At 39.7% G+C, this 16,190-nt stretch overlaps 1 protein-coding gene across 6 annotated transcripts in view; it reads left to right on the top strand.

Annotated features, from left to right (window-relative positions):
* The window catches only part of LOC145764953 (transmembrane and coiled-coil domains protein 1-like), a 183,537-nt gene that overhangs the window by 155,362 nt on the left and 11,985 nt on the right, over positions 1 to 16,190 (top strand). For all 6 annotated transcript variants that reach the window (XM_082576666.1, XM_082576667.1, XM_082576668.1 and 3 more), the window contains one exon: positions 6,109 to 6,209. In XM_082576666.1, the coding sequence (XP_082432792.1) occupies positions 6,109 to 6,209 (101 nt within the window). The remainder of the gene's footprint in view (positions 1 to 6,108; positions 6,210 to 16,190) is intronic.

Genomic DNA, 16,190 nt, shown 5'->3' with positions numbered 1-16,190 from the left:
GGAGACAGAGTAAGTCTAATCTTCTCCTAGTCATTGTCTCTACTACTTCATTTACCTTTCCTCGCATGGTTCCCACATTTAGTGATCCCACACGGAAAGGCTTAGGGTGGGCGTTCATAGTATTTGCCACAATGGCCGGACCCTGCAGACCCACGCACCCGGAGGTCCACCAAGCCCGAGACATTACCAGTTACCTTGTTGTTACAGTACTGGCACTGCCGTGCTTATTTCTTCTTTGTCGACTTGACATGTTTTGATTAGGCAGTTTTTACAGCCGGATGCCTTTTCTTGACTAACTTGGTACACTTTTGGCAGACCAAGATCTCCACCGTTCCCAGCTAACTAGGGCAGTTGTGGGAAATTCCACTTGCATAATGCATCGTTGTCCCAAAAATATAACAGTGACTCGCTGCATATGCTACTGTCATCCAGCTTATGACAGGCTATCCAGAGGTAGCAGACGCCACATATCCCAGTGGCCCGGGATTGGATTGGTGAGTGCCAGGACGTTTCCGCATGCCAGCGGGCCCTGCACTTTTAGGGCTCCAATCTGCTTCGAGATCCCTATCCAGTTAGCCTGGAGCCGCATGGCATCCAGTTTCCATGGTGTACCACGGGGAGGTTTGGCTAGAGTCTTGTCAGTGGAGACTTGGAGAGGTTATGTACCAGCAGGGAAAACTAACGCACTCGGCTTTCTTTTCGTCAAAGACCATCTGGCGGATGAGGCAAAAGCGATAGATGAGAAGCATGTGCAATGTGCATTGTGCAACTACATCTACACCCAGCAGCATCACTAGACACATCACACTGACCTGTGGCACCACACCACAAACACTACGGGTACAATTATATGATTAAATGAATGAAGTATGCAAACGAGAAGCAAATCCTGATGCTTTTATCCGACTTATTCTTTTAAGCGGTATACGCTTATCTGATGTTTGTACTTAACATTAGATTGGATTTAGTTTGGAATTTCAGGTTTTGATTCAAATAAACGATTGATGCGTTTTAGCGGTATACTATTAACCGATTTCGTCTGTAGTAAGAAAGAAAAGGCCGAGGGAAAATTCACTTTCGCTCACAAGTCACATGACACGCAAAAATAAACCTAAAGAAAAACGCCTAGTGAAACTTTACACAGCAGAAAATACTAGCGTTAGTGTAGAAGTTTTCTGACTCGTGTCCAGAGTATTGTGACGCAAGAAGCCACACGACCTCGTTCGGAGGAAGTTATGCGGCGAATTAAGCAGTTACACAGCGCTTTGACTCTTCAAGCGCATGTCGTTGGTCTGATGACAGCCTTTCAGAATAACTTTGCTGAAATTTTGAAAAGCCTTCTAAACCGTAGCTATACAGTAGTTCTCAAATGGTGAAGAATTATCAAGATAAAGTGATTAAGCAAGACGATCGACGCTAAAACTGGTGTGTCCGCCGTGAGACTTGATTTGTCCGCCGAGATAGCTGCTCAGACTGGACACGTTTGTCCGCCGTCACAAAAAAACGAATTTCGAGGCCTGATAGCCTATCACCAAATTACACATTTTCTTTATGTTTTTATAAAAGGCCTATAACTTGTTCACAGGGAAAATGTAATAGCTATAATAAGTAGCCTACCGTACATTAGAATTAACATTGTGTTCTTTAGTTTGTCTATTGGAAATATTTTAATAACAACTGCTACTTTGAATGATTTCATCACATAATATTCATGTTGATTTCTACTTCATTGGGTTATCAATAATTACTCCATATGTGTGAAAAAATTACTGTAAAAAAATCTGTTAATACAAAATATTTTACTGGTCATTATGAGAGGTTAATAAGACAATCTCAAACCTGAGAATGATTTGTTTTTAGTTCAGTATGTTTTTTTTCTGACCATCACAATGGAAAAAACAATATATGACAAACATAGCAGAGTTCTACAGTAGAAAAAGGTAGAAGCGACAAAACGCGGACCTCATAACGTGCATGATACCAAAGCAGGACAATCAGTTTGAGATATGGCACGGTCGCAACACCTCACCTCAATAAATGCTATACAGTAATGTGGATTTGGTGAACAACTGCCATGTAAATTATCTGGGCTACTGCAATGGTTGGGTGTCGCCTATAACACTACATTTCTATTTCTATTACGAACTTTTTGCAAGTATTCTGAATTGTGACCTTATCGCTTCTGTTGGTGGTAAATGTTATTGTTGTGTGTTGGTCAGTCAGAAATGAACAGTGAATTAGATTGGGTGTTTTATTCTAATTATGGTTATCTTATGAAAGCATAGCATAAACGGCCATTGACCCTTCGTACATGGTACGACATAACCGTTTCATGCAATGTAGTTTTAACTTTCTTTTCCAGCACTCAGTCTTGCAATTGTTGTTTAGTCCATTGTTCAGTAACAATGGCTGTTTGTGACGTTATCATCAATATCATGCTCCACTGATCAGCACCGCTCTGATTGTTCATGGTCAAACCATTGCTCAAAGGGGATTTTTTTTATAGTACCTTTTACAAAGTTGCTTCCCGGCTCCTCAATGATCTTGTTAGCCTACAACTATAGGGCCCACCGTCATAAACCGTATTTTTGTCATTAACTGGATTTTCAATAATTTGCTATGTAGAATAAATTTATTGTTATTTGAAAAAATGAATAGTTTTTGATGATTAGTTTGACTGGGATTGCGTCAATGGTTCAAAACTGCGAGAGAAAAACTGCACAACTAGAAAAACGAGAGAAAAACTGCACAACTAATAAGAAAAAGGTTCTTTTGATGAGAGGTTTTTTTGATGAAAAATTTTCATCATGACATTGTCATAAAGTTTTCATAGCAATTTTTGCTGAGTAAACTTCTCCAGTAAAGTTTTTTTTAGTAGTTGTCAGTCACGATACAGTCAATTCTCAGTGTGCCATTCGTTACTCGGTATGTTCTATAAGCATTCAGTGTTCAGTTCTCTATGTTGTAATCAAGTATGGCTTCTTTTTGCTCGTTCTCTCAGTAGCCCAGTAGGTCAATTTCATTTCTATTGAGCGTTCATTTTTTTTTTGCGGGAATCTAAGCCATGGCTCCAGATCGGTTGTGGTGATGAACCTATGATTTGGATTACGTTCGATTCTACTTGAATTCAAGATGGTTGCAACCTTTTAAGTTATGTGGTGTGTGAAGGACTTACTACTACAATAAAATTATACGTATAACCAAGAAGCCCAGACGTGTTCTCTGTTCATTCCCGCCGCATCACTGCGCCTGGAATGTCATTGTAGGTTAAGCATCCACAGCTAGGTATGAGCGGATAGGTTAAACTTTATGTTGTCCATAGTGTATTTGTTTGCATTTCACTTATATGCTTTTTGATAACATTTAGTGCCTTGTAACACCCACTTGCTGTGTAGAAATGTGTTAAAGACTGTTTTTTTGGAATGATATATCAATTTTAAAAGCACCTGCGAACACTGGTTTTGCTCAACATTGTTGCATAGTGTAGTAGTGTGTGCTGCAGTGAGTATTGATTAAACCGACCGCAAATTCATGAGCTTGTAATATGTACCATGTTTTTAAGCAACAAATTTATATTTTAACATTTAACCGAAACTTATCAGAATTGCAAAATGCATTTCAACTCTGCAAATTCAAAACCTAAGTTCTCACGAAACTTAGGTCACGCTTCCTGTTTAACCAATGTCACTCACACAGAATTTAGCTCAACACATCTGGATTTCTAATGTGACATGACCATGTAACCGGCATCGCTTCCCTTGACTCTCACGATAGCTATTATTGATAAAGTGCTCTAACGGTATATTATGAAGTAAGCGGGGAATTGAAAAACGCTCACACTCAGAAATAGACTTGAAAAGCAAACGGACTAAAAGCCAGAACAAAAAAGGTTAAATTCACGACTGGAGAATGTCGCTCTTCTGACACCGGTTGATAAAACGAAATTGGCTAGACATATTTTTCAATTCCCAAACTAGTAATTTTTATTTATAACAAATATATATAATATTCCATTTAACTTGTGTAACTTTTGTAGGTAGCCAAATCATACCCCTAGACAGACAGAAAGCCTGAATTATCCTTTTTTAATTAGAAATTTAGAGTCTCAATATCCAAAAGCCAGATTCAGATAGCCAAAACCCTACACTATAGGACCTACAATAGGTAAAAACCCTACAAGCTTTACCTTTAGCAAGTAAGTTTATAATAGTAAAACATATAGCATAAGACAGTGCTTCCCAACCTTTTTCAGTTTGCAACCCACTTTTAATGCAAGTTTTGTTGTGCGACCCATAATGAGGTATGACATCTTCATTATGACACCTTTACTACTCGCGTACACCGTACATACTGATATTGTTAATTCGACACAACACATCTAATTGTTACATTGTTGCTGAATTGTTAGGTAATGATAATGCAATAATTTCCCGATCTAATAGAAAACAGGGTGCACAATTCATGGAAATGAAAAGTCAACAAATGAAGTGAAGATAAGAGTAGCGATGGCGAAGGCGCAGTACTGACAACTGTTCAAGACCAAACTGCTTGTGAGACCCGGTGAGATCCATAGTAATGTCGGTATTATTTAGAAAATTTTAACATTCAATAACATTTAGAAATGCTTCTCGACCCACCTGACATAGCTTCGTGACCCACCGGTTGGGAAGCACTGGCATAAGACATATATATAGCAAGAAGCCAGTCGTTGGAAAGATTTATGTTGACTGGGATGGTGCAAGGCAAACGAACAAAGGACAACAAAAAATGAAATATTTTGACAATATCAAGCAAATTACCGGAATAAAGAATATGCCAGAAGAACTCTGAGCAAAAACAACAAACAAAGCAAAATGGAGAGAATTCATATGGCAGGCCACAGCTGATCAAATATGATTAATCTGTTGAAGACGAAGAAGTTATAATGGTATGAGCACAAATCTATGAGCCTAACTTGCTATAACAGTAGGGCTATCTTTATCTGTTGATAATCTTATGTAGGCCACCTAAATTAAAATCGGTGGCATGACAAAACAAAAAACGATTATTAAGAACAAGTCCAAAATAAGCAATCTCAGTTTTGGCCAAAATGTGACTGAAGTACGTTTTGTTCTCCCGTCTTCAAATGCACCATGATATGCATATCACCAAAACATTTAAAATCATGAGAATAGTAAAGGAAACGATTCACAAGTAAACCTGTATGTGTATGTAGCGCCTGAAAGCTTTTTTATGTCAACAGATCCAACCATTACTGATTGGGTTGTCTGGCTAAGTTACATGATGGACCCCTTGTTTTGCCATTTTACTTACCATCATTTACAAAATTTACAATTTGTGTGATTTTGATATCTCGATTCAGCAAAGAAATTGTTTTTTTTAAATAAGTGAATTTGTAATGCAGCTAGGATAAAAAATCTTTCAGGACAGATAGAAACTTTGTTTCCTCTTCTTTTGACCCTTCCAGCTTAAGTAGTTTTCGAGATATGGCCATTTGACCATTTCATATAGCCGTGAAAGAGGGTCACCCCCAAAATTTTGTGAAATGATTTGTACGTCCATTTTGCAGCGTTTTAGAACTTTTTTTTTCAACTTCAAAAAAGTGTTCTTCAGCCTCTCCTAACAGCCGAGTGTAAACGCCCAAGTACGATACTCGAAAGGGTGCCGGTTCAACACCGCTCGTGAAAAGCATGCGGATGTGTCTTGTGCAGCATGAAGATTGGCTATCTTACCTCCCCACCCACTTAATCCAAGTCCAACCATCAGCCTGGACGTAACAAGAAAGGGTTGCTTGTTACGGTGTCCCATTATGTCTACTTTATGCATTGTTTCGTCTTTTCTACAAAATGCTCACCGGGGGATTGGTGAACCCTCTCATACATTTTTTCTTGGTTATTTCATAGCTTCCTGTGCGCTCCAGTCCATGCCATAACGTAAGATAGAGATTACTTACTCTTGAATGGATTTAAATTTTCAAGTTTGTGGGTTCATTTTCTCAACTAACATATCTCATACTTTCATCAAATTTAGAAATAAATTTTAAACATCAAGATTTTAAAGTCCAAACAGTATATTACTGGATTCCCATTTGAAGGGTATAACTTTCAGGAAAGTCGAAAATCTCATGAGCTCTTGGAAAATGAATGGGAAAAGAGAAAAGCAGAAATTCAAGAATCGTTCACTTGTCTCCTAGAAGAAGAAAAATTGAGGCAAGCAATGCACTATTTATCAGTAGTTATAGTTTAAGTTAACCAGCTTCTATGGTGTTTAACCATTTCACCTAACAACTGTGTTTTGCGTTTGAATCCGACGTCCTATCATGTTATTATTTGGTATGCATGTGTAGAAGTTGCTTGGATGGCCGAGTCTCTTACTATTAATTTTCAGGTTATTATTATCCAGATTTACATCATTTCTAGTGTGAACCTAATATCTTATGCAAATATAGCGCGTTTCTAAAATTTATTTCTGAAGGAGCATAATTTTCAATCTGTCTCTTTGTTGCAGTAAACAAATGGTGCTTTTTTATAAATAATTAAAAAAATCAACCGAAAGCTTAGGTAATTTATTGGAAAGGTAATTTATTGGAAATAAATTACAAATTACATTAGGAAAAGGCAACTATCACGTACCTCGTGCACCGTGGGGCAAATTCTTTTGTAACTTAGTCATGCAGTTGCCTTTTCCTAATGTGATTTGTTTTCCGTCTGTCTGTATGTTTTCCACACTATTGCTTTTAATCGTTCCGTGTTTCTTGATGCTTATAGTTAGTTGTTTAGTTAGTTAGTTACTGTAGTTACTTTTAAGAAGTTTAAATTTATTGTATTTTATAAATATTTGCAGATTCCTGATGAGGGCTTAAGTTAAAGCCGAAAACGTTTGAATATTAAACTATTTGTAAATATGTAAAAAATATACTGTTGTAATGCTCAACCCTGTGGTATTGTTGTGTCTTGCCTGTCTTTGGTATAAAATACCAATAAATATCGTAATAATTTCATAGTAATTAGGGTTGTAGTAATTTCATTTCAAAATAAAGATCTTCTTCTTTTGTATGCGGGGTTGGTTTTTGGACTACGTTTCATTGGGGTCAAATGTCCGGGCATTCGACCAGCCATTTGATTGAAGAGTTCTCCAGAGTTGGCAGACCAACTGCCCTTGGTGTCCGAGTAAATGTCGGGCAGTGGCAGAGGATATGGTTTGCTGTCTTTCTCTGCATCACAGTTGCATGCCGCAGACGTTGATTTGCCCAATTTGTGTATCAAGGATGCGAAGCGCCCAACACGCGTGAGGATGCAGGTGCAGCCTTACCCAGGCAAGTCAGCTGAGCTCTTTTCCTGGTGGCATGGGTCGGTCTGGGTCCAGCGTCGGGAACAAAAGTCTAGAGGTGTTGTTGTGTCTTCACTCCTCTTGCCAGGTATTGGTGATCCAGGATGAGGCACTGGTGTTGTGCTCCAGCAAGGATTGTGCTTGAGCAACAAAGGGGCCTCTCGATTTGAGGCGTTTCTTTATTGCCAGTCTGGTGATGTAGCTGTGGAGCTTGTGGTATGGGTCCAGTGACCGGCAAGCCAGGGAGAGTGTGGCAGCTCTGCGAGTCTGCAGCGAAGCTCGGCAGGGGCAATGCCTGAAAGAACTAGTAAAAACTCAGTAGGTGTAGCCTAGGCGCCGGGTTTTGAAAATTGCCGGGGGGGCAAACTTTCTAGCCGACCGATTGCTTACATTCAAAATGCTGATGTTTGTTTGCGTCTATCTGCGATTGTATATCGCCAAGCTTTATAATGTAGGCTCACGCCTCGAAATTCACGGCGGGCATGTCCGCCGTCACAGCATGTGATGTCCGCGGAAAGTACCATCTTGATCGGTCATATTTGTCCGCCGAGAAATAACACAGGAACTAGCGATACAAATCGTCATTGCATAGCACGAACAATTGTTGCGATAATATATTTTCCAGCGCATTCTAGCGTGCATATACAACATGTGAATACTGTATCCCTTAGCTTCCATTCAAGGAGGAAAACTTTCGATTTTTACGTTGCTTCAACGATTGATGACATTGAATCAGCGTAACAAAGGTGAATTCTTCGCTAAGAATCGATAGGAGTAGGCCTACAGGTAATTCTACACTAATCACGCCAATTTAGTTCAAGTTTTACGTCACAATGTCCAGCTTTGATCTCCGAGTAATATTGATACGGCAAGGTTGGTTACTAAATTAGATTATACGAGTAGGCTATTACAGCAAGATGCAACGAAATTTGTTAAGTTTTGGTATTAAAGCAAGAAAGAAAAGACCCAAGGAAAATTCACTTTCTCACATTACACGCAAAAATAAACCTAAAGAAAAAAACCTGTGAAACTTTGCACAACAGAAAATAGTAGCAGTGGTGTAGAAATTTTCCGACTTTTGCCCAGAGCATTGTGACGCAAGAAGCCACACGAGCTCGTTCGGTGAAGTTAATCAATTATGCGACGTATTGACCAGCTACACGGCGCTTTCACTCTTCAAGCGCAAGTCGTTGGTCTGATGAAAGCCTTTCAGAGTGATTTTACTGATTTTTTTAAAATACCTTCTAAAACCGTAGTTAAAGTTCTGAAATGGCGAAGAATTATTATCAAGATAAAGTGATTAAGCATGACGATCGACGGCTAAAACTGGTGTGTCCGCCGTGAGACTTGATTTGTCCGCCGAGATAGCTGCTCAGACCGGACACGTTTGTCCGCCGTCAACAAAAACGAATTTCGAGGCCTGTAGGCTACTTCGAATTATATGCTGGACACTTTGACCTTTAGCTCTTAACACGCGTAGATACTAAACTGAGCAAACAGCACCTCGTTATTGACACTCCCAAAAAAAACAAAGCGAAAGAAATCAAGAAAAACGTTTTTCAATCATTGTTACTATGCTTCAACGGCACCATGCTGGCATTTATCAACTACCGTACTTATGTTTCTTTTGTTATGTTAGGAGCAGCGCTCTTGTTGCAACAAGTAGATCTTTTAATTGAGATCGATCCGCAATGAAGGTCAAACTAACGCAAATCTGAACTTAGAAACATTTGATTTAGGATTTTTTTTAAAATAATTTGCGGGGGGCAGCCACCCCGAGCTAAATTCACGGGGGGGCGCCGCCCCTCCGCCCCCCCGGAGTCGGCGCCTATGGGTGTAGGTTTTAGGCATCCCGATACAATACGCAAGGCGTCGTTGCTGGGTTAGTCGAGCAGGTAAGTATAAGCACTATGACACCATAGAGGGCGCAGTACTCCGCGGTGGAATAGACAAGAGCCAGAGTTGTGGTGTGCAGAGTTGTTGCTGTCTTACCCCAGCTCGTCCCTGCCAGTCGACAAATAAGGGCAACACATGATTAGGGTTGGAACCTCGGGAAATCCCGGAATCCCGGGATTTTAACCCGTTGTTCTGATCCCGATCCCGGGATTAATTCTATTAAAATCCCGAGATTTCTAGAGAAAATCTACAAAAGCTGATGTAGCGCCATATCGCTTGACGCTCATATTATTTTGGTTTTAAAGCAGCTTTACAATATCAGCTGTTTGTCTTCGACATTCCACATTAGTGTGATAATAATAACAACCATGGCATAACAATGAACTACGCAATCGCTTCAGTCGTAGCATAAGTGCAACGAGATTTTAGAGTTAAAAAGACGGTTGTGCCATGGTGCTGTTAGGACAGTTTCTGGTAATTCTGCACTAGCTTTTTGCGAAGGAGAAGTTAAAATGTAGTTCAGAATGGCGAATTTTGCAGAAGTAAGGTCAAAGAGAAAATCCGAGGTGTTGCAAAACTTTTTGTATTGAAACTGTACAGAGAAAGTAAAATGTAACTTCTGTCAAGTCGTTTTGAAAGAAGTTTCAGCGTCCAGTGCGAAGGGATTAATAGCTAAATTTGGAAATTAGAAAGGACTTGAAGAAAAGCTTTAGGTTTCGAATCAACGAGCGTTGGAATGCTGAACTAGTTCACGTTTTGGGGTACCTTTTTGGTAAGAAACCTTTCCACATTGATCAACCACAGGATTAGCTTGGTCATAAAATAAAGTGTCAGAAACTCGCTGCCCTGGCCACGAACCTTCTTCAAAGATTGTTCCCAAGCCCAACTGTTGAATTGGATCGAGGCTCTACTGAACAGCATGAAAATGACATTACAGAAAATAGTAGCCATGACACTGAAATCACTTTAGCCCAAGAATCGCGTGCTTTCGTAGCAGAAGATAAAAGTGAAGAAGCACAAAACTGTGATGTCGGCGATCGAGTAATGTAAAAAGAAATGCTGCTATTTAAAGCAAGCAAAAAAAGGCCAGAAAACCTGAACAATATATATGAGGCATCTGGCATTGAAAAGTATTAAGGCAACATCTGTTGAGGCTAAACGTGCATTTTCAGCTCTTGGATATTTTGCAAGCAAAATCAGAAGTCGTCTTAACGATGATACACTCGACGCTCTCATGTTTTTGCGTCAATATTACAATAAATAAATATGGTTTGTGTAGCTTGCATGTGTATTTTCCTACTTTGCTAATCCCGAGAAATCCCGGGATTAAGGAGTAAAAATCCTGGAAAATTCCGATCCCGGGATTTCAAATTTGATCCCGAAATCCCAACCCTACACATGATGTTCCTTTCTTGCGGAGTGATTCCAAGTGGTGTCGGTACGTGGGATTTCTGTCCAAACTAACACTGAGGTAGACTGGTGTGGGTTTAAAGGGCAGGATGTTTCCATCGATATTGATGTTCAGCTCACGCTTTGCTTCCTTGTTGTTTAGATGGAAATCGGTCGACTCCGTTTTAGATTTACTGAGCTTGAGTCTCCACTTGTGGAGGTAGTTTGACATCTTACATTCTTAGCCATATCTTGAGTTAGAGTCCTTTTCAGTGGAGACCATTCCTAAGCGCTATGCACCATAGCCAGGTCGTCGGCATAGGCATACAGCTTTGATGTTGTTGGTGAAAGGTCATGGATGTAAAAATTAAAAAGGAGCGGAGCCAGGATGGATCCCTGGGGAACACCGTTCGTGAGGCGTCTTAGCCTGCTTCTTCATTCGCATCCGGTGGTAAGGGTGAAACTACTGTGTCATATGCTGCAGTGAGATCAATAAACACAGCCCCAGCCTTTTTCTTTTCCTCAAAGCAACTCTCTATGTCTTGGCGCATGCGAGTGACCTGTTTTACAGTTGATGCTTGCTCTGGTGGTAAGAGTGGGTCAATGATTGGATTGACTCAGGTGTTGATGAGCTAAACTGGGATTTTATAGGGGATGCATAGGAGTGAGATAGGACGGTATCTCCTAGCGTCATCCAGGGGCTTGTTGGGCTTTGGTATGGCTATGACGTTAGCTCGTCTTCAGATTTTGGGTATTTTTAGGTGGTGCAGGCAGGAAGAGTGGAAAGCGTGCAGCCAAGATTCCAGTGCTTTACCGCATGGAGGATGAACTCTGGGCATGTATCGTCTGGGCCGGTGCTTTGCCTGGTTTTTTGAGGTTTACAGCATGCTGGAATTCTTCGAGAGTGAAGTCTAGGGATATATTTTGCTCAGGTGGTGTTGGAATCTTCCACACTTCAGACACTTTGTTAGCCGCTTGGCAAGCTGTGCTTTTATCACCTCAGTGGTATACCCCAATACCCATTATTCACAAGTTGTGATGCAATGGAGTTGGATGTAATGGGGTATTCTTCAAGCAGTTGTCTGGACCTGCCAGTTAGCCTGTTAATCATGGACCACGCTTTATGATGTTTTGAACCGTCTCTCCACATTGCTCTGATCTGTTGTCATCAAGCCTTGTGATCAGTTTGCTTTCCACTAAATCTGATGCATTGCCAGTGCAGGCTTGTGTGGTGCGGAAAAGTGCTTCACATTCTTTATCCCAGCACAGTATGTAGTCATGAGTTTTCTGCAGTCATGAAAATGCATTTTTTGAAGCGTAGATGGTTAGGTCGCAGAAGCCCTAGTAGGCTTTTTCCACGTTAGGAGCGTCTGGGGGAGGAAGCCCCTTAGCGAACTGGTTGGTAATTGTGCCGTGGCACTTCCAGTCAGCCTTGCGAAAGTTCCATCGCTTCACTGGCTTGCTCATTATTGGTGTAACATGACAAGTGGAGGTTATAAGAGAGGGTCGGTGTTGTGATTGTGGGAACTTTTCCGAACCCAGATAGGAAAGTTGGTGCGCCTTTGGGATCTAGAAAGAGGATCAGGTCATTGTTAGCAGCCCGTGTTGCTAAGCATTCTTCATCCACACTAATGTGATTGTACCCCCAGTCAGTATACTGACAGTTGAAATCTCCAGCATAGATGCAAGGGGTGGGAATACAGGTAGTGATGTAACAGACATTTGCCATGGAGGGCCGCTAAGTTTAAGGGGTTTATAGATGTTAAGGAGATGGTTTATAGATGGATATCCGGCTAGATGTGTATCCGGCTAGCGAAAAGTTGTTGATTGCTAGCTTTCTCACTGTTGTACCGTGGGTTTCCTGGAGGAGGATAGTGGTGATTGTACGTACTCGAGGCTAGCCGCTCGACAATATCAAGCTTGTTAGTCGTGAGCCCTTCGATGTTCAGCTGGAGGGTTCGGAAAGACCCCTGCTGAATCCTCCTCCCTCCAGTCTTTGTCCCAGCTGGGACAACTGTATGCCCTGAAAAGAGCTGTTTTTGCTGTGAAACGTCATGCTCATTTTACAGTGCTCATTTCCGTACACTGACTACGACAGTAAGACAACTTTAACTCATTTTGAGAAAAATTAGTGAAGCACGTACCAGTTGAAGCACAGGCTAAATAACATATGTGCAGTTGTGCACAGAAAAACAAACCATTTAACAACCATAAAAACAAACAAAAAACCAACCAATAATGATACAAAATGCATCCTACTAAACAATTTTCAAACAAACTAGTTTGCAGTTTAGTCAACGTCTTTAAACTTCAAACTTCTTCAAATTTAAATTGGCCACGGTATCCAACCACCTCAGGTGGATTCACTTTCTTTGCAACTTTTTCGTACGTGTAACAAATTTTGTCCTCAGGTGAAGACCATCGCCACACGCTGCCACTTTTGTGCATCACTGAAATTTCGTAGTTTGTGCCGACTACTTGTTGAAATTCACCTGGGTAAAATTCACTATCATATTCAACCAGTATCCAATCACTTTTTTGATAGCAAGCACTTTGTTTTACTTCGTTCATATCTTCATTAGATTCTCCATAGTTAGAAGGTATAATGGCAACAGTGTGCTGCTTATCATCGGTTGTGTAAGCCACAGGGATGCTATTGCTGTCTATGACTGAAACGTTATGTGGGATATTATAAGTTTTGATGTTTTTAGGTCGCACCTGGCAAAACTTGGATAAACCTTCCTCAAGATGCATTTCATTTTCTGTCAAAAACAATTGATATGCCTCCTTCAGAGACATAATAATATACCGTATTTGTTGTGCTTACTTTTCCACCGTATTTCCATCATCTTCTTTCTTTGTAATAATGATAATGATCCTATCTTTTCTTCCAAGAACTTGCCAGGATATATCGTTTTTGTCATAAAACTGTTGAACTTTCATAATGGTGTTAAGCGACAAACCTTTGCATTTTTTCCTAGTGTTGACAGGAAGATTTAATCCCTCTGCTTGAGCAGCTTTAAAATTAAGAATCTTCGTTTCCTTGGTGAATGTGGCAAACACCTGGACATTTTGCGTAAAGCCTTTTCAGTTGCTTGATTTGACCCATATAGAGACAGAATTCGCGATATACTAGGTTCTGCAGTAGCAGCTTTGTTTTGTTTTTTTCTCTCGATATTTTCATATGCGATTCCTTTCCTTAAGTCTGTGTGGCAGGAAACACAGGTAGTGATGTAACAGACATTTGCCATGGAGGGCCGCTAAGTTTAAGGGGTTTATAGAAGTTAACGATAGGGTTTATAGATGTTAATGATGTTGTGCCGCCCCTCTACATTGATGCAGTGCCACTATATCTCGGAATTCTCGGGAGATGAATCTGATGTTTTCCAAGATAGGTTTCTTCTTACAAACATTGCTGAATGTGTGTATTTATACTCGCAACAAAATAAATGTCAATCATTGTGTTCTTCAATTACCATTTTCCTTCAATTATTTGAATAAGCTGAAGATGCTACTGTAGGCTATTACTATAGCGAAATTGATTTTTAACTTAATAAATTACACTAAGAGGTTACCCAGCTAGAAATTTCACGTGTATTACACATAGATTCTACGTACCTTGGGTCGTGTATTATACGTTAATTTTCACGTATAATACACGCATATGTGTAGACACTATTTCACGTGCATTACACGTATATTTGGTGGTGGATTTTACGTGTTTTACGCTCGCATTACACCTAATTTCCTCGTATCTGACAACACTAATACACGTGTTTTCCACCTATATTTGGTGGTGGATTTTACGTGTTGTACACTCGCATTACACCTAATTTCCTCGTATCTGACACGTAGATTCTACGTACCTTGGGTCGTGTATTATACGTTAATTTTCACGTATAATACACGCATATGTGTAGACACTTATTCATGTGCATTACACGTATATTTGGTGGTGGATTTTACGTGTTTTACGCCCGCATTACACCTAATTTCCTCGTATCTGACAACACTAATACACGTGTTTTCCGCGTATATTTGGTGGTGGATTTTACGTGTTGTACACCCGCATTACACCTAATTTCCTCGTATCTGACACGTAGATTCTATGTACCTTGGGTCGTGTATTATACGTTAATTTTCACGTATAATGCACGCATATGTGTAGACACTATTTCACGTGCATTACACGTATATTTGGTGGTGGATTTTACGTGTTTTTACACCCACATTCTACCTAATTTCCGCGTACCGTATCTGAAATCAACAATTCAACACATTTGTATTTATTTAACACATTTGTATAACACATATTGTTATAAGAGGCTACTGTCCAATTGTGACCCTTCTAGCACTCATTCGGAGAGTTAACGCTTGTTTTGAACTTTATTTGGAATTAGAGAAGAAAAAGAGCAATAGCAGTGGTGGGAATCGAACCCGCGTCAATGAAAGCCAACCAGCTGACAAAACCCCTAAACCAACCAGCTGACAAAAAATCCATCACTTAATTTGCTTTCTATCATCTTCTTTTCGCCATTTTTACGTCACTTAAACCGGAGCTTATGATTGGTTGGTGGTTTCATTCTAGTCATTTTTAGTAGCAGAATTTCGACTTGTTAAAGTGGCTACCGTACCAAACCTTAGTAAGTAATTGTTTAATATCAGTAAGCGAGACCACTTAAATTTACATTAAGAACTATCGTTAAAAGATCACATTAATTTGCGACTAAAAAATGTCATGAAGTTTCCTTTTTACATAACGTAATAAAAACGTGTGAAGACACCTACAAAAACACATAATCTAACTTATATCCTAAAAAATGCGGAGGAGCGTGGTTAACTGGTTAACACCAATCCACTTGAGTGGAGAATTCTTTCTGTTTATATCGTCCTTTGGAGGTAGTTTTACCTAACACAGATTAAAAATTGCCCAAATGAACGAAAGAACTTCAACACGTTTAATATACGTGGAAAACACGTGTTACTTTTCAACAGATGGAAACGTGCAATACACGTGGAAACAACATATAATCAAAATACAAAAAATTCCTGTAAAACATCCTTCTGCTCGGGTAAACATTTTTTCTCTTTTGTATGCCCTCTTCTGGGTGTGATTTTACCTTATATACCTTAAAAATTAGTCAAATAATCATAGGATTTTGAACACGTGTAATATACGTGGAAAATACGTGTTATTTTTGCAAGAGTTATATTCAAAAAATAATCCCTAATAAAACTTCTAGAATCATATTTACACACTAGTCATACTAAATGATAGCTAAAATATGTCTCTAAAAAAATGTTTTTTAAACAAGTGAATTTGTGTTGGTGTACACAAACTCCTTAATAACACCTGAATTCTACCTAAGATACCATACTACCTAAAATCAACCAAAAATCAACGTGTAATATACGTAGCTTTCTAGCTGGGTAGATTGTTGTGCAAATGCCAGCATTTGATGAATGCAAAATAGCAGTACCTGCTGTGTCATTCGTTCTTTCATGGTTTTTCTTTCTCTTTTCTGAGACGATCCTTGTTCAAATGGTTCAAGTATAGGTGTGGATTTTCCTTTAAT

This window comes from Aplidium turbinatum, chromosome 2 (genome assembly GCF_918807975.1).
Source record: "Aplidium turbinatum chromosome 2, kaAplTurb1.1, whole genome shotgun sequence".
NCBI lineage: Eukaryota > Metazoa > Chordata > Ascidiacea > Aplousobranchia > Polyclinidae > Aplidium > Aplidium turbinatum.
Note: the sequence above shows the minus strand (reverse complement) of the source record. Positions and strands in the feature narration are given on the sequence as shown.